The following is a 26,185-nucleotide window of genomic DNA, read 5'->3' as shown; positions in this document are numbered from 1 at the left end:
TCAAGAGTCAGCCACTTACTTAATGGGCTGAGCTACCCAGGTGCCCTAGCCTCGGTTTAATAATAGGTACATACTTCATAAAAGTGCCCCGAAGCAAATAGGAGCAAAGCGTGCCCCAAAGCAAATAGGGGTGAAACGAACTTACGATACTCTGTAGAAGTCCAGAAATTCCAAAATACATGTATTTGCCAAAGATCTCTTTGGCTTGGGTAGTGTTTATTTTGTTCTATTTGATTAAGTCATTTATTCTAAACCATAGTGAAACAGATTAGTTTTCATAATCCTTACTCCAGGTATTTTCCTTGGACATGTTCAGCTTTTTATGTTTTCTTTAGGTGCTTTCGGTTATCACCACATGTTGGCCAGGGTGCTGAGAGCAACTCTTTCATTGCCGTCTTTGTTCTCATCTGTAAATACCTCTCTTCCTACCAGTATGTTCACTTTGCCAGGATGCACACAGCTGAATGTGAAGAAATTGATTTTTTTTTTTTTCAAGAAACACCCTTTTAGCCGAAGATCTTGCTCTTATTTCATGGGGAAAAGACACCATTGCGTGAAGACTGTCAGCCTTCCACCATCCAATCTAAAGATTCTTCTGCATTCCTGTCCATCATTTTACCCTCCTCTCATAATCCTGCCTCATGTACTCTCTGGGTCCTCTCAGGGCCCAGCTCCTGTGTGTTCAGTCTCTTCCTCTTCACTGAATCCTTTCTGTCAGTACTTTTTTGGGTAATTTTTAAAAAGACTTAAATTATCTTACAGCAGTTTTATGATTATAACAAAACTGAGAGGAAGATGCAGACATTTCTCATGAACCCCCTGAGCCCACACATACAGAATCTCCCCCGTTACCAACATTGTTCCCTGGAATGGTACATTTTTTTTTTAACCAATGGCAAACGTACATTGACACACATCACTCAAAGTCCCACAGTTTAAGGTTCACTCTTGGTGTCATACGTTCTGTGGGTTTGGGAAAAAACAAAACAAAAACATAGTGACCTGTATCCATCATTATGCTGTCATACAGTGTAGTTTCACTGCCTTAAAAATCCTCTGTGCTCTGTCTGGTCATTGCTCTCTCTTCACCCCCTGGCAACCCAATCTTTACACTGTCTCCGTAGTTTCGCCTTTTTCACTATGTTCTGTTGTTGGAAACATACAGTATGTAGCCTTTTCAGGTTGGATTCTTTCCCGTAGTGATAGGTACTTAAGGTTCCTTCCTGTCTTCTCGTGGCTTGCTAGCTCATTTCTTTTCAGGGCCGAATAATATTCCGTTGTCTGGAAGTACCACAGTTTGTTTGTCCACTCACCTCCTGAAGCACATCTTGGGGTCTTCCAAGATGTGACAATTATGAATAAAGCTTCTTTAAACATCCTTGGCCGGGTTTGTGTTGGTGTAAGTTCCTTTACTTAGGGTAAATAACCAAGAGCATGGTCGCTGGTTCCTGTGGCAAGATTATGTTTAGTTTTCTAAGAAATTGCCAAACTGCTCTCCAGGGGGACTCTGCTATTTCGCACTCCCACCAGCTGTGAATGAGGGTTCCTGTTGCTACACAGCCTCACCAGCATTTTGCGGTGTTAGTGTTGTGGGTTTGGGTCATTCTAATAGGTGGGTAGCGGTATCTCATTGTTTCAGTTGGCATTTTTCTGATGACCAATCATGGGAAGCACCGTTTCCTATGCTTGTCATGTGTATGTCTTCTTTAGGGAGGTGACTGTTAATGTCTTTGGCTCGTTTTAGGTTTATTCTTTATTTTTAAATTTAAATTCAGTTAGTCCACACAGTACATCATTATTTTCAGATGTAGTGTTCAATAGTTCGTCAGTTGTGTACAACACCCAGTCGCACATCACATGCCCTCCTTAATGCCCATCCCCCAGTTACCCCATCCCCCCACCCACCTCCCCTTCCACAACCCTCAGTTTGTTTCCCATAATTAAGAGTCTCATGGTTTGTCTCCCTCTCTGATGACATCTCATTCCATTTTCCCTCCCTTCCCTTGTGATCCTCTGCACTGTTTTTATAGTCCTCATATGAGTGAAACCATATGATGGTTGTCTTTCTCTGATTGACTTATGTCTTTGGCTCATTTTAAAATCACTTTGGTTGTTTTCTCATTGTTGAGTTTCCAGTGACGCTTAAACACGGTTAGATGTCTCACATGGTCAACAACACAACAGCAGCAGCAGCAACAAACCCCAAACCCTCCGTCTCCTCGCTCTCTTTTTTTTTTTAAGATTTTATTTATTTATTTGACAGATGGAGATCACAAGTAGGCGGAGAAGCAGGCAGAGAGAGAGGAGGAAGCAGGCTCCCCGCTGAGCAGAGAGCCCGATGCGGGGCTCGATCCCAGGACCCTGAGATCATGACCTGAGCCGAAGGCAGAGGCTTTAACCCACTGAGCCACCCAGGCGCCCCCCCCCCCCCCACCGTCTCCTCTCTTAACCCTACATCTCCCTCTGCCTTATCTTTGCTTTCTGTCTTTCGTAGTGTAGAAACCCAGGACAGGCTGCCCCAAGATGGGCTGCTTTGGCATGGAGATTCGTCTGAGCTGAAGGTACTTGAGACCGTATGGGCTCAAGGGAAGCTTTTGCCCTTCCCTTAACCATAGAGAAGAATCTAAATGGGAGTCTTTCCCAGAGTCAGGGTTATTAGCAGAGATAGATTTTATTTGAATGACCCATCTGTGTGGCAGGACAAACATCTAATTACCAAACACTTGCTCTTTTTATTGCCCTGTGAAGTGCCTCCCTTTCCTCTGAAGTCCCAGAACCCCGACCCCTTTGTCCTTAGTTCAGAATGACGTGTGTATCTCATCTTGCCTGTCTGTGGAATTTCCACATCTATGGGGATTCCCCTTATATACTCTATTAAATTTGATTTTCTCCTATTAACCTGTCTCATGTCAGTTTGATTCTTAGTCCAGCTAGAAGGACCCTCGAAGGGGCCAGGGATTCTTGTCCTCTGAGAGTAGACAGACTCCTTGACCGGGTTGTCCAGACTTGCTGCCTCCATTGCCCATGCACCCTTCATCCCACTGAAGCGAGGCTTTTGTCCCCAGCCCTCTTTCTCTTCCAGCATCCCTGGTCTTAGAAAATGGCAGTAGCATTCACCTAGTTGCCTATGCCTCAAGCCTGGGAAGTAATCTGACCTTCTGTCCTTTGCTCACCTCCTCACATAAAGTTAATTACCTGCTTCCATTGATTTGGTCACTGAGTCTCTCTCAAATTAATTTACCCACTTTTTCCCACCCTGGCTGCCCACTCCTTAGTTAACTTGGGAAGATACTGTTTCAGTTTTTATGGGAAGGTCATGGGCAGGCTGATGGGGGCTGCCGTGCGATGAGGTCACAAAGACTGAAGGGTGCTGATGACTGAACAGGCAAAAATTCTAGACACTGGAGATTTCCTTGTCGTTCTAACATCCTCCTTGTGCGGGCTTTGTTTGAAATTGTGGCTTGTACATCTCTCAGTCAGTTCCCTTTTACTTCCCTGGCATTTCCCTCTCATGTATGAGGCACAGCTCTGTTGGTCCGGGAAGTTCTGAGCTCACAACTGTCATTCAGCTCCGTGGTTGAATCTTGGCTCTGACCCTTCCTGGCTGCAAGAGCTGGAACAGATCATGGACTCTCTTGACTCTTTGTTTCTTTATCTGTAAAATAAGTGGCTTCCCCGGACCAGTGAGGTCACACCCTGGCTACGCAGTAGAATCACCTGGCGGCGGTGGGGGGGGCGTTTTGACCTCCCAGCCCAGGCTGCACCCTGGAACCCTGACATTAGCCTCCCGCCTTGTCGCCTTCAGGATTGTTGAAAGCTCCCCTCAGAGATAGTGTGTCACCAGGCTTGAGAACCATTGGCTTTATGATTTTAAAGGGCCACAACTCTTCTATCATTGTGTATTTTCAGTCATGCCCCAAACTGAAGTTGAGAGTTCCCTTAATGTTTTTACTAAGTTGGAAAAAAATAGCTGTGAAGTTCCCCCCACCCCCTTCCATCTGCTGTTTGTTCTTATTTACATACGATGGAACCCAGCCCACTGATTTACAGTTCTGGTTCCCTTACAACTGTTATTGAACTGAAAACATAGCTGAAAACTTATTAAACAGAAAAAAAATTATTTTGAGCTTTGTGCCGACAATTCATTATAGAACCAAGGAAACATCTAAACTTTCCTTCTAGAATTAATGCTAAAAATGGATTTTCAACCCCCTAATCTTAAGGGAACAATTTAATTCTGGTGCCAAACCTAGTATTTATTCTTTCTTGAGTATCCTATCAAGAAAATCAAAGCATCTCTGTGAGAGAATGACATTTTGGGGGATTTGTCCCTAGAAACAGGCAGGACCTCCCCAGAACTCCTCTACTTGGGCCTCTGAAGGCAAGAGTTAGCATCTCTCTTCCCTATTTCTCTCTGCTGGCCCATAAACACAGGATGAAAAGCCAGGGCAAACATATCATCGCTGTGGGTATGTCGTCTCACTGTTGAAACACTTTGGAACAGGTCTTTCCGGAGACAGCTTTCCTGTAGAAGCCTCATTCGGACCTACCATTTTAGGTCTGAAATAACCTAAGACTTTTTTAAGCTGCAAGGGAGTAGAGAGGAGAGCAAGAGGATTACAGAGAATAACAAAGCATTTGGCGTGACCACTGGCGCTCAGTTTGGGGAAAACTAGGTCCTGACAGAAGCCTGATTTAGACTGGGAAGGAGTCCCTTGGAGTGCTGGCTCTCCCTGCCTGTTTCCCTGTTAACAGTATCTCCTTCAACTGTTCACTCACTTGCTTCTGGAATTCCCACTTGAAACACACAGCCCGTGCCTTCGCACATCTCTCCCAAAGCCTTAACTATTGAAATTAGTTGCCACCTTGGTAAGGATGGCTTAATTTAGTAGATGGAGAAAGGTCAGTTATAACCTATGGTGGATTCCTTTCCACATATAATCCTTTTACAACTAGACCATCCAATTGTTCTCTGCAAAGGAATGATTAATTATCTTCTAGTGATGGGGAAAAAAAGCATTTTCCTGGGGAAAGAAATATTGCCAGAGCTTGGAGTCAAGCTGAAAGGAACCTGTTTCCCACCACGTTTGGCACTGAACTCTTTCCTGTGCCCCAGAAAACCCTGTCTGAATCTTCCTGGTTTTGACCTGTCTCTCTGGGTATTTCCTTGCAGATGGAGGAATTGGTTGAGGGTATTCGCTGGGCCTTTATTGACATGCTGGAGAAAGAAAATGAGTGGATGGATGCAGGGACGAAAAGGAAAGCCAAGGAAAAGGTAAGAGTACTTTTGATTAAAAAAAAAAAAATACGACTTTCCGTGTAATGGATTTTCATGCTCAGTATTGTGTACTTGATTTTTATATTGACTGAGCTCTTGATTCCGAATAACCCAAGAGTCAGGTGTCTGTTTTGGGATGAATATATAGATTTCATCACCGGGAGGTAAGAGAAAATAAGATCTGACTTCTTTCTTTCTCGAACTGCATTTCAAACACCTTGTAATTCAGCCTTTCCTTCTCTCTCAATTGCTGTTTCTAAGAGCCACATGGCCCACTGCCCAGCGAATTTTGCCACAAACAGTCATTGGCTGTGGGCAACCATGGGCAGCAGCTGGCAGAAGAGCCCTCAAGGCCCAAAGAAGAAAACCCCATACTGGCTGTGTGTCCTTCTGCTCTGTGCACGATGTGTGCAAATGTCCTCGGGAAAATCCTTTCCTGCAACCAAGCAGGTCTACTTTCCTAACCCATCATTTTGCTCTAATGATCTAAATGGCACACTTATGAACTACAGACCGCTAGTAGACCATGGTGTAGGAACACAAAAATGTTGCCTAATAGAAGTAGACGCTTGGTGGGCCTTGTACAATTTTCTGGTCCTGTGTAACAAGATGAAGGAGTAAGTGACAGAAGTATTGGCAGCCATGCTGCTTAAACAATGAAGACTCAGACCGATGGAGCTCGAGGGGGTAGGGAATCCCTCCTGCAATCTGAATGGATGTTGCCCTGTATCTGGGAGACTGAACTAGGAGCATTTCTTCTTTAGAAAGGTATTTTAAAACCTGGCTGATGATAGGAATCCTCTGGGATGTCTAAATGCCCTCTGGCTCTCTGGGCCCCTCCCCAGCAAGGTCTGATTTAGTGGACGGATGGTGCAGTTTGAACGTTTGTGACTTCAGCCAGTCCCCCTGCTGATTGTTACTGCTCGGGGTCGGGGGGGATGCTGGGGAACACTGCTTGGAGTCCTACTGAGTCATGCTGAGTACAGATCATTTTGCCCTATGGTCGAGAAACGGGGACAGGGGAGGGCAGTGAACCTACCCTCTCTGATACTATAGGGGTGGATACGTGGTGTCATCGTGCATTTGTCTGGACCCATAGAATGTGCAGCACCAGGAGTGAATCCTAATATAAGCTTTGAATTCCCGGTGGTAATGCTGTACCAGTGCAGGTTCATTGATTGTAGCAAATGCACCTCTCTGGTGGGGGAGTATGTTAATGGGGAGGCTATGCACATGTGGGCTCAGGGGTTTTATGGGAGATCTCTGTGCTTTCTTCTCAATTTTGCTGTGAACGTATGACTGCTCAAAAAAATCAAGTCTATTCAACAACAACAGCAATAGCAGCAACAACAAAAAAACAAAGAGGGCAACATTCTGGGAGTGCTTAGCCTCACTGAAATGAGAATGTACAGAGGTTTAGCAAGGGTATTTTCTAGAGCTTTAATACTCCTGAGATGGATGAACATTGCCATAGATATTTTTGTCAATAGACATGAAAAGGCTGTTCACTGTTTGTAGTGAAGGAAGAACTTGGGTGGCCGGGGGTGGCAGGTGTTGGAAGAAGACAAAGGGAAAGTTGGATGTTTTTCCCCTCGAGAATCTGTCAAAGCCATCTTAAGTCATGGAAGGCGCAAGCTGATGAAGGCAGGAGCATGCGGGCTGTGAGGAGAAACTCTCCAGATGGTAGATGAAACTTTTGGCACCAACATACTGTTGTTTTTTGAAGGCTTCATTGATTTGCTGGGCTAGCTTGTGATATCTGGAACAGAATGTGTCTTGCACTGCACGGTGGAGAGTGCAGAGCACTGGGGTTCTTGATCCTAGCCCGACCCTTTGTGGCCTGAGGGTCACCCATGTGGAGGCTGGGGTGGAGTGATGAGGCCTGTGTGAAAGTGCTGAACAGGACGGATACCAGAGGAGCGTTCTGGGGACTGCAGTCAGTTTCTGGGAAGTATGACTGGTCGCCTCAGGGGGAGATCGTCCGAGTTTGCATAAAGGGGTGGGCACCTTACAGTTGGGTCTTCTAGGCAAGTGGCACATGGGTCTTTCTTGAAGGCACATTATTCTCAGTTCTTCTAATATTAGACATGTTCCTGTTTGCTCCGAGTTGCTCTCCAGTCTTATATTTTATTTCAATGAGAGCTGTCACTTTTTCTTCTAAAAGTACTCTTTGAACACACTGCTTTCTTTGCGCTGAGTTCAACCTGCCAGGAACTCAACTAGTTCCTTGACAGGTACAAATATCAAAGGGAATTTTCCTCCTGGATCTCACCAGGCTCCCTGAGTATCCTGTATTTCAGAGTTCAGGGACATTCCGTTAACAAAAGGCAAGGAAGAGGGGATGTTGTCTGAGAATTTTCACCAGTTTCCCAAAGCGTGTCAGGCCCTGGACCCCAGAAGATGCCGATTTTCTTTTTCTGAATTAAATGAACACGCAGTTCTGGAAATGACCTCTGGGCGGAGCTCATAGACTCGCAAAGACAGAATTTAGGAAGCTGAAGGCATTTATGCAGCTTTCGGCTCTGGGGTTGTTTTTGAAAAAAATATTTTTTTTCTTGCCCTTTTTCTCTGCTGTCCTCAATTTGATTGCCTTTTAATAGTCAACAAGAAAGGACAGGTTCTGCCTACTGATTCCTTGAATCTCAGATGGAAGTCTCTGACAATCTTAGGGCTTTGTCTTTCTGATACTGAGTAGCTTCTGCATTAAGACAGGATTTGCCTGTGTTGAAAGTGGAGGTGAGTAATTTGCCTGCTCTTCCTGGTATGACTTGGCATTGTTCTTTGGGCATGTGTTGTATGCAGTATATCACCCAGGCGGAAGATTTCTCATCAATAATGGTGCCCACACTGGGCCAATGCTGAGTCACTTGGCAACCCATTGGGAAAGCTGGAAAAATGTTCTGATTTGCGAGTGGGAGAGGCTTTTCTTTGCCCCCCCACGAAGCTCTAGACTGCAACAAATGACAGTGCCTCCTGTATTGGGTGCTGACCTAAGTGTTCTCTAGTGCCGGGCCTCCTGAATGTGGAAGGCCCAGATACCGCAGGGACTTGAGGCCTAACACCTTGAGTTGTGTGTCAGTGACCCTGGTTTCAAGATGGAACTGTGGGGATGTGATTTTGTTGTGTTATTCAGTAGGGGTGATCACCATAAAAAGATCAACAAGGTTGCCTCTGCTCTGGGGAAGGCTAAATCTGTTGTCTCAGTCTCCTGGCCTTGCTCCTCTCATCTCCTAAGAGGTCGCGAGTGGTTTAGAAACCATTAAACTGACAGCGTAGGTTTCAACTGGAAATTTAGTATTGTGAAATAAGTACCACTTTTTGTTCAGGGTTTCTGTTTCTGTTTCCTGCAAGCATATGCTTTTACTGTAAACTAGCAGCAAAGGACAGGAAGCCCGTTATATTTTTGGTTATCACAGATGGGGGATGAGCGTAAGGTGATAGAAATTATTTGGGGGGGGGGTGTCTTCTGGAAGATTTGCCTTTTCCAGAGCAGAGTAGGAGGATCTCAAGGTCACTACGTAGTGATTCTGAGGCCTGGCAGGAAGGGATGCAACACTGCCTTTGGCTGCCCTAGTGGCAGGAGCGGGGATTCTGCTGGAGAGCTCTGTGTCAGATCAGGAGGAACAGCTTCCTGAATTGGGCTAGTCCCCTGCGAGATTCAGTTCTGTATCCAAAAGCTGGGTCCTTCCTGAAATATTTGTTTGTCCTCTTTACTTCTGGGATCTATGTTTGCCTGGCCACCCCTAGAGAGAAAGACCTGGATGGAACTGCTAGGAAGGCAGCATCCTCAGGATCCTGTGAGTGGCCTTAACCTCGGCCACAGCAGGTACAGATGGTTCCTGGGAGTGTGCTACATGGTCCTATTGCCACAGGCATGCAACATAGGCTTTGAGCAAGGTGGGAAGAGTTTTCCTGCAGAGGACCAAACAAAATTGTATTTCACCTCTTTGGCTTTGTCTCTATTTGGGAAGAAAAAGAATCATTGCTTTTGCCCCTCTAAGTACTTGACTGGGCCCCGTGTGATGAAAGATAGGTTAACAAGAGAAAATCAACCAGAAGTTTATTTATTTATTTTTTCTCAAAGATTTTATTTATTTGTTTGACAGACAGAGATCACAAGTAGGCAGAGAGGCAGGCAGAGAGAGAGAGAGGAGGAAGCAGGCTCCCTGCTGAGCAGAGAGCCTGATGCGGGGCTTGATCCCAGGACCCTGAGATCATGACCTGAGCCGAAGGCAGAGGCTTTAACCCACTGAGCCACCCAGGCGCCCCAACCAGAAGTTCATTAATGTGTATATCTCATATATACATGAGAGAAACTCAGAAAAATGAGTAACTCAAAGAGGTGGCTTGAAACCTCGGCTTGTATAGCATCCTTAACAAAGAAGACAAAATTTGCAGAAAAATGACAAAGGAAAGTGGTTTTGGACTTCTAAGAGCAGCAGATATGGAAAGATAAATATACGGGAAACTAATGGTAGACACAGGCTAGTTAGCGAAGTCTGTTATGTAGATTACTCCTGTGCTATCTCCAGGTCGATAGGGTCTAAAGTTGTCTTTGGTGATTCACCTTTGTCCTTCCTGGTAGAAAGGTGAGAGATGCATTAGAAATGCAAATTCCTGGGTCTCCCTAGACCTGCTGAGCTCTGGGGTGGTGGCGGGAGGCCCACCGCCTTGCTGTTACCATTTTGTCGCACATCTGTCTGGCTTCCAGCTGCTGGCACCTGCACTTTGCCCAAGAGCTTTCTCTTCCCACTGGAAGCTTCTATGCCACTCATACAGAGGGCCCATGAATGAACACACTCAATAACTGATGGGAGTTACTGTGTATGTCCCCTCCTCCCTCAGGGATGTGTTCAGCAGGGCTCCTGCAGTTTCCCCAGCCGGGTAAGCTCCACTAGCTCTCATGGTCAGCTGGCTCAAGATGTTTGATGTTTCTTTCACTTGTGAAGTGAACTGCTCATGCTTGAGTCCTTGTCTTGGGGTCTCCTCTTGGGGATCCTCAGACTAGGGCACAGACCCTGGGGTATGCATCCTCTCCATCCTTGCTGGCCTTAAGGTGACAACACATTTCACTGCTCGTCTGTGTGAGCAGCACTTCAGCAAGTTCGGTTCCACAGACGTTTCCAGAACCAATGACATGCCAGGTGCTGGAGCAGGAGCTGTAGATTCAAAAATGATCTGTGGCTTCCTTTCTCTGCAAGGGCTTTCACTGTCCTGGGAGAGGATAGCAGGAACATGGGTGCTGCACAGATGGGGAGAAATTTTAGTTAATGCAGTAGAGAGACAAAGTGCTCCTGCCTTTCGCTGTAGGGGAGGAAGATTCTAAGGAGCCCAAACCCACATGTGGGGGCACTTGACTTGGGCACTGCCCACTCTGCATCGCCCTTCTTGTCATTGCCTCTGTCCTTGTAGCCTGTGGGTAAGACTTCCTCTGGCTTCTCCTTGTGGATCTCAATAGCTCTGCGCCCAGCTATCACTTCCCCTTGGTACCTTCACTCTTGCTTCATTTCACATTTTCTCTTTAAATTGGTCTGTGGAAAAAAGGCAAGACTTCTGTCAGAGTGTCTCCTGCCCTCCCCTGTTCCAGATTCAAGGCTGTTTGCATGTGCTCCAGAATGCTGGGTTCTTGCCTCTACTCCAGAGACCCACAGGAACTGACAGAGCAGCAAGTAAACATCTCTCAGCATCCCTTGCCACTTCCGGTAGATCCTTGGCTCACACGTGCCACCCTGCTGCCGTCTTGAGCTAGCTGGCACTCTCGGGCTCCACCTCTCTGCCCCCGTGTTTCTCCATTTCTCTCACAGGTACATCCTGGCCAAGGGAGTAGCTGTCATACTTGTGTCTCCTCCCTCTAACTGGCCTCAACAGGAAGTACAGCATAGACGTTAAGCCTACAGACTGTGGAGAAAGACTCCTTAAGCTCAGAGCCAGTGTCTGCCCTTTGTAGCTGCATGACCCTTTGGAAGTTACTTAATGTCTCTGACCCTCACTTTTTACATCTGTAAAATGGGGAGAGGAGTACCTACCTCATTGTTTATGCAGGAGTTAATATACTTAAATTACTTAGAAGAGGGCCCGCGGCATGAGAAAGTCTAAGTGTATTCAGCTGTTTCTTCTAAGCTGCTGTCCAGTGGCAGAGGACAGGCTTTGGACTAGACTGGCTGGTGAGGAGAGAGAGATGGGAAGTCAGGTTCCATGTGTGTTTCTGGGTCGGGCTTTTCGTCTGGGTTAGGAAGGTAGGTGACATAAGACCACACGCTCTGAGGTCCGTCTCACCCCGTACGTGTCCCGATGCTCCTTGTCAGAACGCTGCCCTTCTCCTCACTGCATCTGCTGAAAGGCAGTTAATAGTGAACAGGCCCCTGCTGAGGGGGGGATGGGAGAGCATGCTGCTTTTCTTTGTGGAGTTTGGATCTTCCGGTTTTGAACAAATTGAGCATTATCTTTCTGACACGTTTTCTGGTTTATTATTTTTATTAAGTTTTTGATTTTAATTCCAGTGTAGGTAACATACAATGTTACATTAATTTCAGGTGTAGAACACAGTGTTGCCTCGAAACTATTACCCTGCTCGGTGCTCATGACAAGAAGTATACTCATCACCTGTTTCCCCCATCTTCCTGCCCCTCATGTGCTCTGGTAGCCATCAGTATATATATTTTATATATTTTAAACACAGAAGCAAATGTTTCATGTGAGGAGTTTGATGCATGTATTTATCAAAGACATATTATGCCTGATACCTTATTAGAGTGAGTTTAATTGAGTTTTGGTCTTCTAGAGCCTCATGGAAGTATTGTTTTGTGTGATGCTCTAGGTGATTGCTTCTCACACTTAAGGGGCATCAGCGCCATCTGGAGGGCTTGTTAAAATGCAGATTGCCAGGCCCCACCCCAGAGTTTCTGAGTCCAGAGCTCTGAGGTGGGGCCCCAGAATCTGCATTTCTGGTAAGTTCTCAGTGACACTGTTGGTCTTGCGCCAACACTTTGATAACTGTTGGTGATCACAGGTGACACTTCCCTTCTCCGAAGCCCATGTAACTAGAACAAGCTAACGCTCATCAAACGCCAATTTTAGCCTTACCCTAGAGCATCAGAACCCAGCCCGGCTGTCCACACCACTGCTCTTGTGCCTGCTGAAAAGCCCTTGTTGACATTGGGATGGAGACAAACCATAAGTGACTCTTAATCTCACAAAACAAACTGAAGGTTGATGGGGGGAGGGGGGTTGGGAGAGGGGGGGTGGGGTTATGGACATTGGGGAGGGTATGTGCTATGGTGAGTGCTGTGAAGTGTGTAAACCTGGCGATTCGCAGACCTGTACCCCTGGGGATAAAAATATATGTTTATAACAAATAAAATTTAAGAAAAAAAAAAAACCCTTGTTGACAGAGATCCAAAGCCTCCTTCTCGGTCAATTCTAACCCCCGAATCCCTGACTGTCCCCAGGAACTACGCAGAATGAGTCTTCCATGGGAAAGCCCTTCTGATGTCTGAAGATGTTGAATGTGTCTCTATTTCAGATGATGTGTCTCTAGAGTTCATCAGGAATTAACAAATGTTAATTTGCTGGATGTTCTAAATGCTCCACAGGTATTAGCTGCTTTAACACCCTATTATCTGTATGAGGTGGGGCAAAGTTTTCTCTTCCACAGGTTTTAGGAGCCTAAACCATGTTGAGTGCCAGCCGGCTTACCCAAGGTCATACAGCCCGCAGGCCGAAGGCCTGGGACTGTGTCCTTGGCAGGCTGCCCTGTGCTTTTAACCACACTTGCTGGGGGATCTCTCCAAGTGTGGGCCACAGACCAGCAGCATCAGCACCACCTAGGAAGTAGCTAGAAATGCAGATTCTTGGTCCTACTCCAGTTCTGTAGACTCAGAAGCCCTGGGAGGTGGCCCACGAATCTGCATTTGAGTAAGCCCTCCAGGTGATTCTGATGCAGCCAGTGTGGGAATCACTGCTTCGTGCTATGGTTCTCATGCTTCGTCCTGCTGGCTGCTGTCCAGGTTTCAACATCTTTTTTTAAAACTCAGGTTCAGAGCCGAACACAATATTCTAGATACAGTCTAACTCACACAGCACAATGGGAATATTATTACTGCCTTTGTTTTGCATACAAATTATATTAAAAAATCCAAAGTTTATATTATGGCTGTCTTTTCCCCTTAGCCATGTCACTGTGCGCTCATAACAAATTTGCAGTCAGTTAATTCCCAGGTCTTTTTTTATCCCCCCAGAAACTGTTGTTAAGCCCTGTTCTCCAGCCCTAAACTTGGCTTTTTTTTTTTCTTTTTTTAAACCCTCATCCTAGAACTTCATGTTTATTCTTACTTAAATCCATTTACCTTTGGTTCATCGCTCAGCTTTAAAATATATATATATATATATTTATATATATGTGTGTGTATATATGAATATATACATACATATATATAAATATATATATATATATACATACATATTTCTGGACCTTCTCTATATTTATTTTTGTTATAAAAATCTGCTCATTGAAGAAAAACTTGGAAGTAAAGTGCAAAAGGAGAAAGAAAAAAATTATTGCTAGTTCCATCATCCAAACATAACCACCACAAACATCTTGATGTTACTACTTTCTTTGGCTTTTTCCCTGTCCATAGATTTGAATAATGCCATATATATATATGTATGTATATATATATATACATACATATATATATATATGAATTTGATTTTTTTCTCCCTTATATCATAAATATTCTATTATTACATTGTCTTTATAAGAGTTTTCACTGTTATTGACTATTTTGTCCATTGGCTGTATACGAAATGACTTATAAGTTCTCCATAGTTGGGTAGTTAGGTTGTGCTGTTAATGATATTCTTATGATAAACATTTTGTGCATAAGTAAATCTTTTGCCAACTTCCAAACGAATTGCTTAGAATGGGATCTTAAAAAGCCATTAAAAATCTCGGGTCTGTTAGTGTGTCAACTACTGTCTCCACTTGTAAATCATTCATAATGTGAGAAATCTGTTTTTTGATTTGGATTGTTTTTCTGCATTATCAGTGAGGATGCTTACGAAATGGAGGTGGAATCGACATGTTTGCTTATCCCTTGGAGACTCCTTCTAGACTGATCTGTAGATTCATGGAGAATCTGCTCTGTGGCAGGTCTTTTGCTAGGAGCTAAGTAATTCACTAACCAGTAGATTTTTAGTCCAGTTGTTCTACTTTGAACAACTCCCTGGAACTCTCATCGACTTCCTCCTTTCTGCCTGCTCAGATTTAGCAGTGACTTGATAGAACCCAGTTACATTGCATTTGGATATTCCTTGCTTTACTAGTGTCCTTTTAAAAAAAAGATTATTTACTTATTAGAGAGAGAGGGAGAGAGATAGAGGGAGAGAGAAAGAGTGCATGAGCAGGGGGAGCAGCAGAGGGAGAGGGAGAAGCAGACTCCTCACTGACACACAGGGCTTGATCCCAGGACCCCGAGATCAGGACTGGAACCAAAGTCAGATGCTCAACCAACTGAGCCACCCGGGCGCCCCTCTAGTGTTATTTGAAAAAAAAAAAAAAAAGAGAGGAGAGAGAGAATCCTGATGATATTGAACATTCACTGGGCTCCTCCCATTCTTTCTAAGATCCCATGTTATCCTCAGTACACATTACATCATTCCGTGGGGGTACAGCCAGCTCTTCAGACTCCCAAACCAGAAATCTCAGTCTTCCCTCCCAGCCAACTGGAAAGACTCAAATCCTGTTGAGTCTGTCTTCCAACAACTTTTAAATCTTTATCATTTCTTTTTCATAGTCCTTTCCTCCCCTAGCTTCTCATACTTCTTTTTCTTATTTTTTTAAAAAATTGAAGTAAAATTCACATAACATAAAAGTAACCATTTTAAAGTCTACAGTTCAGTGGCTTTTAGTACTCACACAGTGCTGTGCAACCGTCACTGCCATCCAGTCCCCAAAGATTTCTGTCACCCCAAAAGAAAACTTCATACCTATTAGCAGTCCCTCCTCACTGTTGCTTTTCCCCCGGCCCTAGACAGCCACCATTCTGCTTTCACTCTGTGGATTCACCTGTTCTGTATATTTCATATCCACGGAATCATAGAAAATGCGACCTCTTATGTCTGGCTTCTTGCACTCAACATAATGTTTATAGGTTCACCCGTGTTGTAAAGTTCATCCTTTTTAATCCATTTCCTCATTTTTAGTCTTGGAAAGAGAGTTACAGAATAGGCTTCTTAAAAAACATTTCCGATAGTGAAGTCTTTCACGTCTTCTCTGAGCTTTTGAAATAGCATCATACTGTTTATTCATAACTAGAAAACTTTACCCCAGAATAGAGATTTATTGAGCGGAAGTGACCCCTGTAAGGGAAGAACTATGGCTGGCTGGTTGATTATTAGAAGCTTAGAACCTGACATAGTCTGGCACTCCCTTCTGTGGCCACTGGGCAGACCTTAGCAAGGATCACGGCTCTGGCAAACACATAGACGAGATGCACATCTTTTGAGGATCTCGGTTTCTTCACCTGTGAAATGAGAACAAATATACTACCATTTTCACAGAGTGCTTGGGAGGATTCGATAAGTAAGGTATGCACAGTGGCTGGCAGAGAACAGATGCTCGGTGTTAGTAAGATAACGTTTTCGTTTTCTCCCCCCAAGTTGCCTTTTATTCCCTCCTCACCAAATAATGCGATGTGCCATTACAGTCTCTTAAAGTTATGAAAGAAAAGCTGATGCCAGTTCAGTTGCTTTCTTTGGCACGGAGGTACAGAGTGGACTTTTAGTGACTTTGACTCAGTTCAAAAATTTTAAATGTTTTATTAAATTTTTTGATGTGCCCCAGAGTGTACCTAACAAATCCCCAGGTCCTCCTCAGCCACCCCCACCAGTCTCACCAGTGTTTGCCATTCTGACATCATACACTCCCCATCCCGCCTGTTTTTATGCTTGAGAATTCAAAAGCTAATCCCTGACATTTTACTAAAAAAAATTTCATTACGTGTCTCCCCCAGATGAGTATTTTTAACTAAGTGCAGAACTGTGAACATACCCAACAATATTTATTAACAATATCTTGTTCATTGGTAGCCTGTATACAGTTTTCTGTAATTATCTAAAAAATGTTTCTTTTTTTTTAAACATTGATTCACATCACGATCCAGATGGAGTACACGTATTGCAGTTCATAGGTCCGTCTTTTAAGGCTTCAAAAATGTTACAAGCTCCCACTCCTGTTTTATCTGTGAATTATATATTTCTTGAAAAAATTGTATCATTGGTCTGGTCGAGTTTTTAGCAGTCTTGATTTGGCTGTATCCTGGTGTTTCCTTTCAACGCGTTCTTCTGTCCTTTCCATTTCCTGTTATTGGAATCTAGAAGTTTGAGAAGATTCAGGTTCGATGTTCTTCTGGCAGGAAGCCGTGGGGGGGGGGGGGCGGTGCTGTGAGCTTCCTGTTGCAGCCAACCAAGCCGCTCGCGAGAAGCCTGGCCCGTGGGTTTGGGTGCTGTCAGCCTGATCCTTCCATTTTCACTCACCCATCAACCTTTTGCCTCAGGTGGGAATCCTTTTTTCTCCACTGTGTCTTAGGATCACCTAAGAAGCTTTTAAGAAAATTCTGATGCTGAGGTGGCTCCCCAGGCCAATGGCATCCAGACTACCCGGGGTGTCAGCAGTTTTTCAAGCTCCTCAGGAGATAAAAATATGCAGTCAGGGCTGAAAACCACTGTCCTAATTATTTTCACGGTCGTTGATAATATTGCCTAGGTACGTGAGTTCAGGAAGTGTTGCAGCTAGTGATTTTCAGATTCTGTCATTCTGTCCGCATTTATTAGCTAGAATTCTATAAAAAAAGATTTCCTCTCATCAGCAACTCAAATATGCCGATGCATAGTTTATACTGACGTAAACTGCTGAAAGACACCAAAAACATCTGTCTTTATTAATTTGTATAATGAGTCGGTCCCTTAATATCTCCAAAGGTGCCAAAGCAGTTTTTTTTTTTAATTGCAGTATAGTTAGCATATGGTGTTCTATTAGTCTTAGGTGTGCGTTGCAGTGGTTCTAGAATTCTATACAGTGCTCAGTGCTTATTGCTGTAAGTGAACTCTTAATTCCCCTCACCTATTTTACCCATCCCCCCACCTATCTTCCCTCTGGTGACCACCAGAGCTCTCTATAGTTCAGAGTCTGTTTTTTGTTTGTCTTTTTTTTCTTTGTTTTGTTTCTTACATTCCACATATAAGTGAAATGATATGGTATTTGCCTCTCTCTGACTGACCTATTTTACTTAACATACTACTCTTTATGCCATCCGTGTTGTTGCAAATGGCAAGATTTTATTCTTTTTTATGACTGAGTAATATTCCACTGTGTGTGTGTGTGTGTGTGTGTGTGTGTGTGTGTGTATGTGTACTACTTCGTCTTTATTCATCTGTTGATGTACACTTGTACTGCTTCCATAATTTGACTATTGTGAATAATAATAATGTAGTAAATATAGGGGTGCATTTATCCTTTCACATTAGTGTTTTTGTATTCTTTGGGTAAATGAACAGTAGTAAAATTACTGGATCCTACTGTAGTGATTCTTTTTTGAATTTTTAAAAAAGATTCATTCATTCATTCATTCACTCACTCATTCATTCATTCATTCATTTATGAATGAGAGACATTGTGTGCAAATTGTGGGAGAGGCAGAGGGGGAGAGAGACTCCTGAAGCAGACTCAGTACTGAGTGAGGAGCCTGACATGGGGCTTAGTTCCAGGACCCTGAGATCATGATCATGACTTGAGCTGAAATCAAGAGTCTGTGGCCTAACTGACTGAGCCACCCACGTGCCCGTATTTTGAATTTTTTGAGGAACCTCTGTACAGTTTTCCACGGTCACTGCATCAGTTTGCATTCCCACCAGCCATGCATTAGTGTTCCTTTTTCTCCACATCTTCACCAACACCTGTTGTTTCTTATGTTGTTGTTTTTAGCCATTCTGACAGGTGTGAGGTGGTATCTTACCGTAGTTTTGATTTACATTTCCCTGATGATGAGTGATGTTGAACATCTTTTCATGTGTCTGTTGGCCACCTGGATGTCTTCTTTGGAGAAATGCCTGTTTGTGTCCTCTGCCTATTTTTAAATTAGATTATTTTGGTTTTTTGCTGTTGAGTTGTACAGGTTCTTTATATATTTTGGATACTAACCTTTTATTGGACATGTCATTTGCAAATATCTTCTCCCATTCAGTAGATTATCTTTTAGTTTTGTTGATTGTTTCCTTCACTGTGCAGAAGCTTTTTATTTTGATGTAATCCCAATACTTTATTTTTTCTCTTGTTTGCCTTGCCTGAGGGGATATGTCTAAAAAACGTTGCTACGGCCGATGTCAGAGAAGTTACTGTCTGTGCTGTGTTCTAGGATTTTTATGGTTTTGGATCTTAAATTTAGGTTCTTAATCCATTTTGAGTTTATTTTTTGTGTGGTATAAGAAAGTGGTCCAGTTCCATTCTTCTCCAAGTAGGTGTCCAGACAGATTTCCCAACACCATTTGTTGAAGAGACCATCTTTTTCCCATTGCATATTCTTGCCTCCTTTGTCAACAGTTAATTGACCACATAAATGTGGGTTTATTTCTGGGTGCTCTATACTGTTCCATCAATCTGTGTATCTTTTTCTGTGTCAGTACCATACTGTATTGATTACTACAACTTCGTAGTATATATTGAAATCTGGGATTGTGATACCTTCAGCTTTGTTCTTCTTTGGCTATTCAGGGTCTTTCATGGTTCCATACCAATTTTAGGATGGTTCTGTGAAAAATGCCGTTGGCATTTTAATAAGGAGTGCATTAAATCTGTAGATTGCTTTGAATGGTATGGACATTTTGACAATATTTGGTCTTCCAATCCATGAGCATGAAATATCTTTCCATTTGTTGTGTTGTCTTCTATTTTTTTATCAGTGTTTTATAGTTTTCAGAGTAAAAGTCTTTCACCTCTTTGGTTAAGTTTATAACTTAACCAGTTATAAATGGTGCAGTTGTAAATGGACTCTTTTCTTAATTTCTGTTTCTGCTGCTTCATTATTACTTTATAGAAATGCAGCAGATTTCTGTATATTGATTTTGCATCCTACAAGCTTACTGAATTCATTTATCAGTTGCAGAAGTTTTTTTTGGTGGAGTCTCCAGGGTTTTCTTTATGTAGTTTCATGTCATTTGTAAATAGTGAAAGTTTCAATTCTTCACTACCAATTTGGATGCCTTTTATTTTTCTTGTCTGATTGCTATGGCTAGGACTTCTGGTACTGTTTTGAATAAAAGTGTACATCCTTGTCTTTTTCTTGATCTTAGAAGAAAAGTGCTCAGTTTTTCACCATTTCTCATGATATTAGCTGTGGGTTTTTCATATATGGCCTTTATTATATTGAGGTATGTTCCCTCTAAGCCTACTTTTTTGAGGTTTTTTTTTTTTAAGATTTTATCTATTTATTTGAGATAGAATGGGAGTGAGCAAGAGAGAGTGAGAGAGCATGAGCAGGGGGAATGGGCAGGGGGAGAGGGCAAATCAGACTCTCCACTGAGCAGGGAGACCAACACAGGGCTTGAAGCCAGGACCCTGGGGTCATGACCTGAACCGAAGGCAGATGCTTAACCTACTGAGCCCCCCAGGTGCCCTTTGTTGATGGTTTTTAAAATCATGAATGGGTGTTGTACTTTGTCACATGCTTTTTCTGTATCTGCTGAAATGATCATAATGGTTTTTATCCTTTGCCTGGTTGATGTGATGTATCACGTTGATTGATTTGTGAATATTGAACCACCCTTGCACCCCAGGACTAAATCCCACTTTCTTGTGGTGAATGGTTTTTTAAATATATTGTTGGATTCAGTTTACTCATATTTTGTTCAGGATTTTTACATCTATGTTCATCAGAGATATTGGCCTGTAGTTCTCTTTTTTTTTGCAGTGTTTTTATTTATTTGTTTATTTTTAGAGAAGAGGAAGGACAGAGGGAGAGAGGGAATCCCAAACAGGCTCCACCCCACAACCCTGAGATCATGACATGAACCCAAACCAAGAATCAGATGCTCAACTGACAGAGCCACCCAGGCACCCCTTTTTTGTAGTATTTTTTACCTGGTTTTGGTGTCAGGGTAATAATGGCCTCAGAATGAATTTGGAATCTTTTCTTCCTTTTCTCTTTTTTTGGAATAGTTTGAGGATAGGTATTAAAAATTCTTTGGGGCACCTGGGTGGCTCAGTTGGTTGAGCATCTGCCTTCGGCTCAGGTCATGATCCTGGCGTCCAGGGATCGAGTCCCACATCGGGCTCCCTGCTCAGCAGGGAGTCTGCTTCTCCCTCTGACCCTTACCCCTCTCATGCTCTCTCCCTTTGTCTCTCTCTTTCTCTCTCTCCAATAAATAAATAAATATTAAAAAAAATTCTTTAAATGTTGGGTAGAATAAATAGGTGAAGCTCCTCTGGTCTTAGAATTTTGTTTGTTGGAATTTTTGATTACTGCTTTAATTTTATTGCTGGTAATTGGTCTGTCCAAATTTTCTGTTTCTTCCTGATTCAGTTTTGGGGGATTATAGGTTTCTAGGAATTTAACCATTTCTTCTAGGTGGGCTTCAGTTTTTTTTTTATAATATTCTCTTATAATCCTTTATATTTCGGTGTTGCTGGTTGTTATTTATCCTTTTTCATTTCTTATTTTGTTGGAGTTCTCTCTCTCTCTCTCTCTCTCTCTCCCCTTCCCCCACCTTTGATGAGTCTGGCCTGAGAAGTTTTTGTTGGTGGGTGGGGCCTGCAGTCAGACCAGATGTCTGCTTCCAGCCCAGTGTTGGGGCTGCAGTTGGGCTGCTGTGTGTGTGGTTATCGTCCCCTCTCTGTGGGGAGGAAGCACTCTGGACAGGTAGTGGTACCTGTTGGAGCTGCTTTCACCCTGCCTGCCAGGCTTGTGACATCTCATTGGATGGGCTGTGGTCAAGGGCATATTGGATAGGGTCTGTCCTCAGTAGAAAGTAGGGAAGGGGCACATGGTGTTAGCAAGGTTCGTGAGCCGTTCTGCTGTGGGAGGGGACATGGAGCTGAGACCTGGCTAGACGGGGCATGTCTGCAGCAGAATGAGGAGGCAGACTGTGCTGTTAGCAAGTTAGGGAGCACTTACTGGCTCTCTGCTGGTTCCCACAGGTTTCTGTGCATCTAGCCTGGAGGGCAGGGGCAGGAAATGATACTTGCCAGCTCCTTTGTTCCTGGAGAAGTCTCTCAAGGATCCCTGCCCCTCTAGCATATGCTCTGAGTTTAGGAATCTAATCTCCCTCCTGGACATCCCATGTGTTTCCCGAAACTGTTGCTTTTCTGCTGTATTCCTGTGGACTGTTGTGCTGTCTCTTTAAGGGTGGGGACTTAGTTTCCTCTTGCTGGCCTAGCTCTCCCAGAGCTGAGCCCACTGATTTTTCAAATTCTAGGTGGTAAGCCTTTCTGATTGGAAGAACTTGAAAGATTATGCATCTCTGGTTTTCAAAGCCAAATATTTTGGGGATTCATCTTCTCCATGTGGCTTTCCCTTACTTGGGGTTTCTTGTATGAGGGTGTGTTTCTGTCCCCTCTGCGTGCCACATTATCCCTGCAGACAGTCCCACGGGTCCACTTAGTTCCCAATGGTGTCTCCACCCTTCCTCCCTCTGCAGTGTGGCCTTTTCTCTATATTTAGCTGTGGAGAGTCTGTACTGCTAGTCTTCTGGCCATTTTCAGAGTTATTTACACTGATGTGGGTGTTATCTAGTTCTCTCAGTGGGAGGAGTAAACTTAGGCTCCTCCTACTCTGCCATCTTCTCAGGAAGTCCAAAGCAATTTTTTTTTAAAAAAGTGTCTAGATAAATTCAGGGAATTTTATGTATTTGACTTGTTTACTCGTTTGTCTTTTTTTTTTTTTTTTTTTTGGCACATTTGCCCCATACTGGCCAACCCAAAGCTTTCCCTTTAGGGAATTCTGATGTGACTCCTGTTGATTCTGATAGTGTCTTTGCGTCCTGGCATGACAAGATATCCTCTTTAATGCTCGAGATCTGTTTAATCACAGACTGATTTGAACAATTATAAATCAGTGCCTTAATTAGTTTCTCTACCTATGAGCAATATATTGATTTTTTTTTCTTGATGGAGGAGAGACTCCTTACCAACTTGAAATACAGAGTTTCAATAATAAATCTGCATAAATTGGAGTTAGAAATTTATGTGAATTTTCATTTGTAATGAGCACTAGCTCATGTCAGTGGACATACATGTAATACTCACTGTATGGTTTTTGGTAATTTCTTAAGCGTTGTGTTCCCTGTTGATCATCAAGAATATAAATGAGTCTGTAACTAGTGTATGACTGTGCCATATATGAAAAAAATTATGCTAGTGTCAAGAAATAGAACTGATTTGAACAATGTGGAACAATGGAACTATATTAAAAGATCAAAGTTGGAATAGTAAGTATTTAAAAAATTTAACAATATCAGCAACCCTTAATGGTTTGAATACAGAACTGTAAAAATATTTAGTTCTTAAGAGTCTATTAGTTATTATTTTTGGCTGAGGGATTGGTTGGTTGTAGGACTTTGAAAGCAGTTGGGAAAATGCCATGATAGCTTTGGAATGGAATTCCAGAGGCCCAAAGCAGAGAGCTGCATTTAAAATATTATGGGAAATATTTGTTACTTTTATTCTTGGGATGAATGGGAGAAATTTAATGTCTCTGTTTATCCTTTTTTGGTCCAAATGCAAATTGGGTATGTTAGAAATTTAGTTTGCTTTAGTTTGATTTGATAGTAAAAGAATCACTTAAAAAACTTTTTTAAAACTAGTATTTTGAATTGAAGTATATTTGACATGCAGTATTACGTTAGTTTCAGGTGTACAACATAGTGAAAAGGAATCCGTTTTATATATTGATTTTTACTTTAATGGGAAAAGAGTTCATTAGGAATGTTCAAGTTCTTTGTGTACATTTTGTGATGCTCTTCTCTGGCCCAAGATGAGACTAAAAGCCCTGCCGCATCTGCTTATCTGCTGTCTCTGGGGCGGTGTCTGCTGCTGTCAGTGGCTCCCTTCTTATCTGGCTTCGGGTCCTGCTCATTCAGTTGTACGGCAATGTCAGTTCCATTAATAACCCAAGGACCGGACAGGCAGATAGTGGAAAATGGGAGAAGAGAAAGAAATTGTATTTAGCTCGGCATTTTGAGGTGTCATTTTTCTCAACCCTAGCGTAGCTGGGTAAAGGCAGTCCGAGGGTATGACAGCAAAACCACCTCTGAGAGAATCTCATTTATGAGCCAGAGAAACAACCCAACACCAAGAGAAAAAAGAGTGAGTGAAACCGGGGAAAAAAGGTAACGATTGGGGCTTGGAGAAGTCTGGGGAAGTGGTGCTAGAAAAAAAAAAAATGGCATGACCCAATTATTTGGATAGAAGCTCTGGCAACTTGGCAAAGTAAATTTTGTTTTTATTTTAAATATTATCTTTCTTGGTGTTTCGGATACACAAAATTCCTTTAAAAGAAAAAGAATTTATGGAACGATTGATTCCTCATAGGAGATTTTGGAGTTATTTACTGTTCCTTTTGGCTCTGCATCGGCCAGTTGACAGAGGGAAGAGAGCGGGTTTTATTTTTCTTCGTGCAGATAGAATGGCTCACTCACAGCAGTGCTCTGTGTAACACATCACCCCAAAACTTCCTGGCTTTGAGTAGAAGATACCTTATTATTTCTCATGATTCTGTGGGGCTCCTGGGGCCGAGGTGGATGGCTCTTCTAGAGGGGTCACCTGGAGTGTCTTGTGCAGTTGCATTCATAGATTGGTCATGGCTGGGCATCTGAGGTGGCTCCTTCACTCATGTCTGGTGCCTCACTGTTCCTCATCTGGCTGCTTTCTCCAGCAGGGTGGCACGGAAGCTAAGGGTTCCAAGAGGGAGGGAGCCAAAGTTGCGAGTCTTTCTAAGGTCTAGGTTCAGAAGTCCCAGCTTTCTTTTGCTACATGCTCTTGGTCAAAGCTGGGGGCCAGGGCAATCCCTAGAAGGGACTTCATCTCTTGGGTTGAGGAGCAGTGTGAGCATAGAAAGACAGGAGCTGTTGTTGGCAGCCATGTTTGGAAGCTACCTACCTGCAATCACTATCCTTTGCTTCTCTTTTCTGTGTTCAGGTTTTCATTGTTTACATTAGAGAATTTAGAATTATTTTTATTCTCTGTCTTTAACACCTGACCACCGAGTGTCATTAAATTTTTTTTTTCCTATTTTCTTGTTTGGTTAGTTAGGTTGTTTCTTATTATTATTGACTGATTTCTCTTTTGTACACACACACTCTCTCTCTCACACAGAATTAATTGAGTAATCTAATTATTGAGCTGTGATGGGGAAAGGACTCAAGCTCATTCTGTTCAGAACTTCCTCCACAGGTGTAAGAAATTCCTACTAGGTTTTGGAGGCCAGAGTTGGACTAAATTACCAGAAACCCAACCCCGTTCTAATAGACAAATTATTTTTTTCAGTTTTACATTGACTTCCTTAGTAAATAAAATTAACTTTCAGCATAGACACTCCTTAAACTGACTTCCTGTATTCCATAATCAAAGACTCTTGGCATTGGCAAAGACTGTGCCTCACTCCATGTCCTTGATGGACCAAGGTAAAGGGGGCTGACCATCTGCCTTTGGTATATTATGGTGTTCCCAGCACTAATGGTGACTAATGGAGTTTCTGCCCAGGGGTTTGTAAGGATTAAACTAATGAGCTGAATGTCCCAGAGCAGAGTCAAGTGGAGGATGGTGCTGAAGTTGCATCCTTTAGAGCCACAGAAACAGAGACTTTGCTTAATTTTGATGTTTAGTTATAAAAATGAATTTATGAGTTTATGGACGAATTTGACTAGTTCTTCTAGGCTTTTGAAAATGCAAGCTATGGTTTGGCAAAGCAGTTTGTATAGATCTATAATGAGTCATGTTCTAATCAAGTCCTGTCATTGGTTCCAAGCAATTTCTGATTTCCATTAAAAATTATTCAAAAGTACAGAGAGAATATTTTTGAAATGAGGAAAATATAGAAGAGAAAAATACTTCTTCCTCTCCTCCTCTTTCCCTCTTCCCAAGCCTCCCCCACCCAACAATTGCTTGCTTATTTGAGTGTCCCCTCTTAGTGTCTAATGACAGTGAGAGCTGTGTGGGTGACCTTGGGAGGAGTTGGAAGCTCCTGCAAACTTTCCATCCTGGAGTCACCTCAGACCTAGGCCATCAGTAGTTAAAAATCAACTCCCAAGGTGAATGCCATAAGCAGCCAAGGTTTTTTTTTTTTTTTTTTTGGTCCAGCTTTATTGACCTATAATTGACAGACATTACTATACATGGTGAAGCTGTGTAGCATAACGGTTTGACTTACACATGCTGGGACATGATGAGCACAATAATTTTAGTTAACGTCCATGATCTCATATAGGTACAATAAAAAAAAGAGCAAAAATTTTTTGCTTGTGATGAGAACTCTCAGGATTTACTCTTTTAACAGCTTTCCTATATAGTGTACAGCAGTGTTAGCTGTGCTCATATTGCTGTACGTCACATTCCTAGTATTTATCTTATAACTGGAAGTTTGTACCTTTCGGAAACCTTCCTCCCAATTCCTCCTTCCCCCCCATCCCCTGCCTCTGGTAACTACAAGTTTGATCTCTTTTGCAAGGAGTTTGGGTTTTTGTTTGTTTGTTTGTTTTTTTAGTTTTTTAGATTCCACATATAAGTGAGATGATACAGTATTTGTCATTCCCTGTCTGGGCATAATGCCCTCAAGGTCCATCCATGCCATAGAAAAGTGGCAGAATTTCTTCCTTTTTATGGCTAAATCATACTCCCCTATATGTATGTATATCACAACG

General features: G+C 42.8%; 1 protein-coding gene across 3 annotated transcripts in view; it reads left to right on the top strand.

The window, feature by feature from the left end:
- Nucleotides 1-26,185, top strand: part of PHEX (phosphate regulating endopeptidase X-linked) — a 213,444-nt gene that overhangs the window by 100,430 nt on the left and 86,829 nt on the right. For all 3 annotated transcript variants that reach the window (XM_047716507.1, XM_047716508.1, XM_047716509.1), the window contains one exon: nt 5,174-5,275. In XM_047716507.1, coding sequence (XP_047572463.1) covers nt 5,174-5,275 — 102 coding nt within the window. The remainder of the gene's footprint in view (nt 1-5,173; nt 5,276-26,185) is intronic.

Source organism: Lutra lutra, chromosome X (genome assembly GCF_902655055.1).
Source record: "Lutra lutra chromosome X, mLutLut1.2, whole genome shotgun sequence".
Lineage (NCBI taxonomy): Eukaryota > Metazoa > Chordata > Mammalia > Carnivora > Mustelidae > Lutra > Lutra lutra.
The sequence above is the reverse complement of the archived record's forward strand: the minus strand, read 5'-3'. Positions and strand labels throughout refer to the sequence as shown.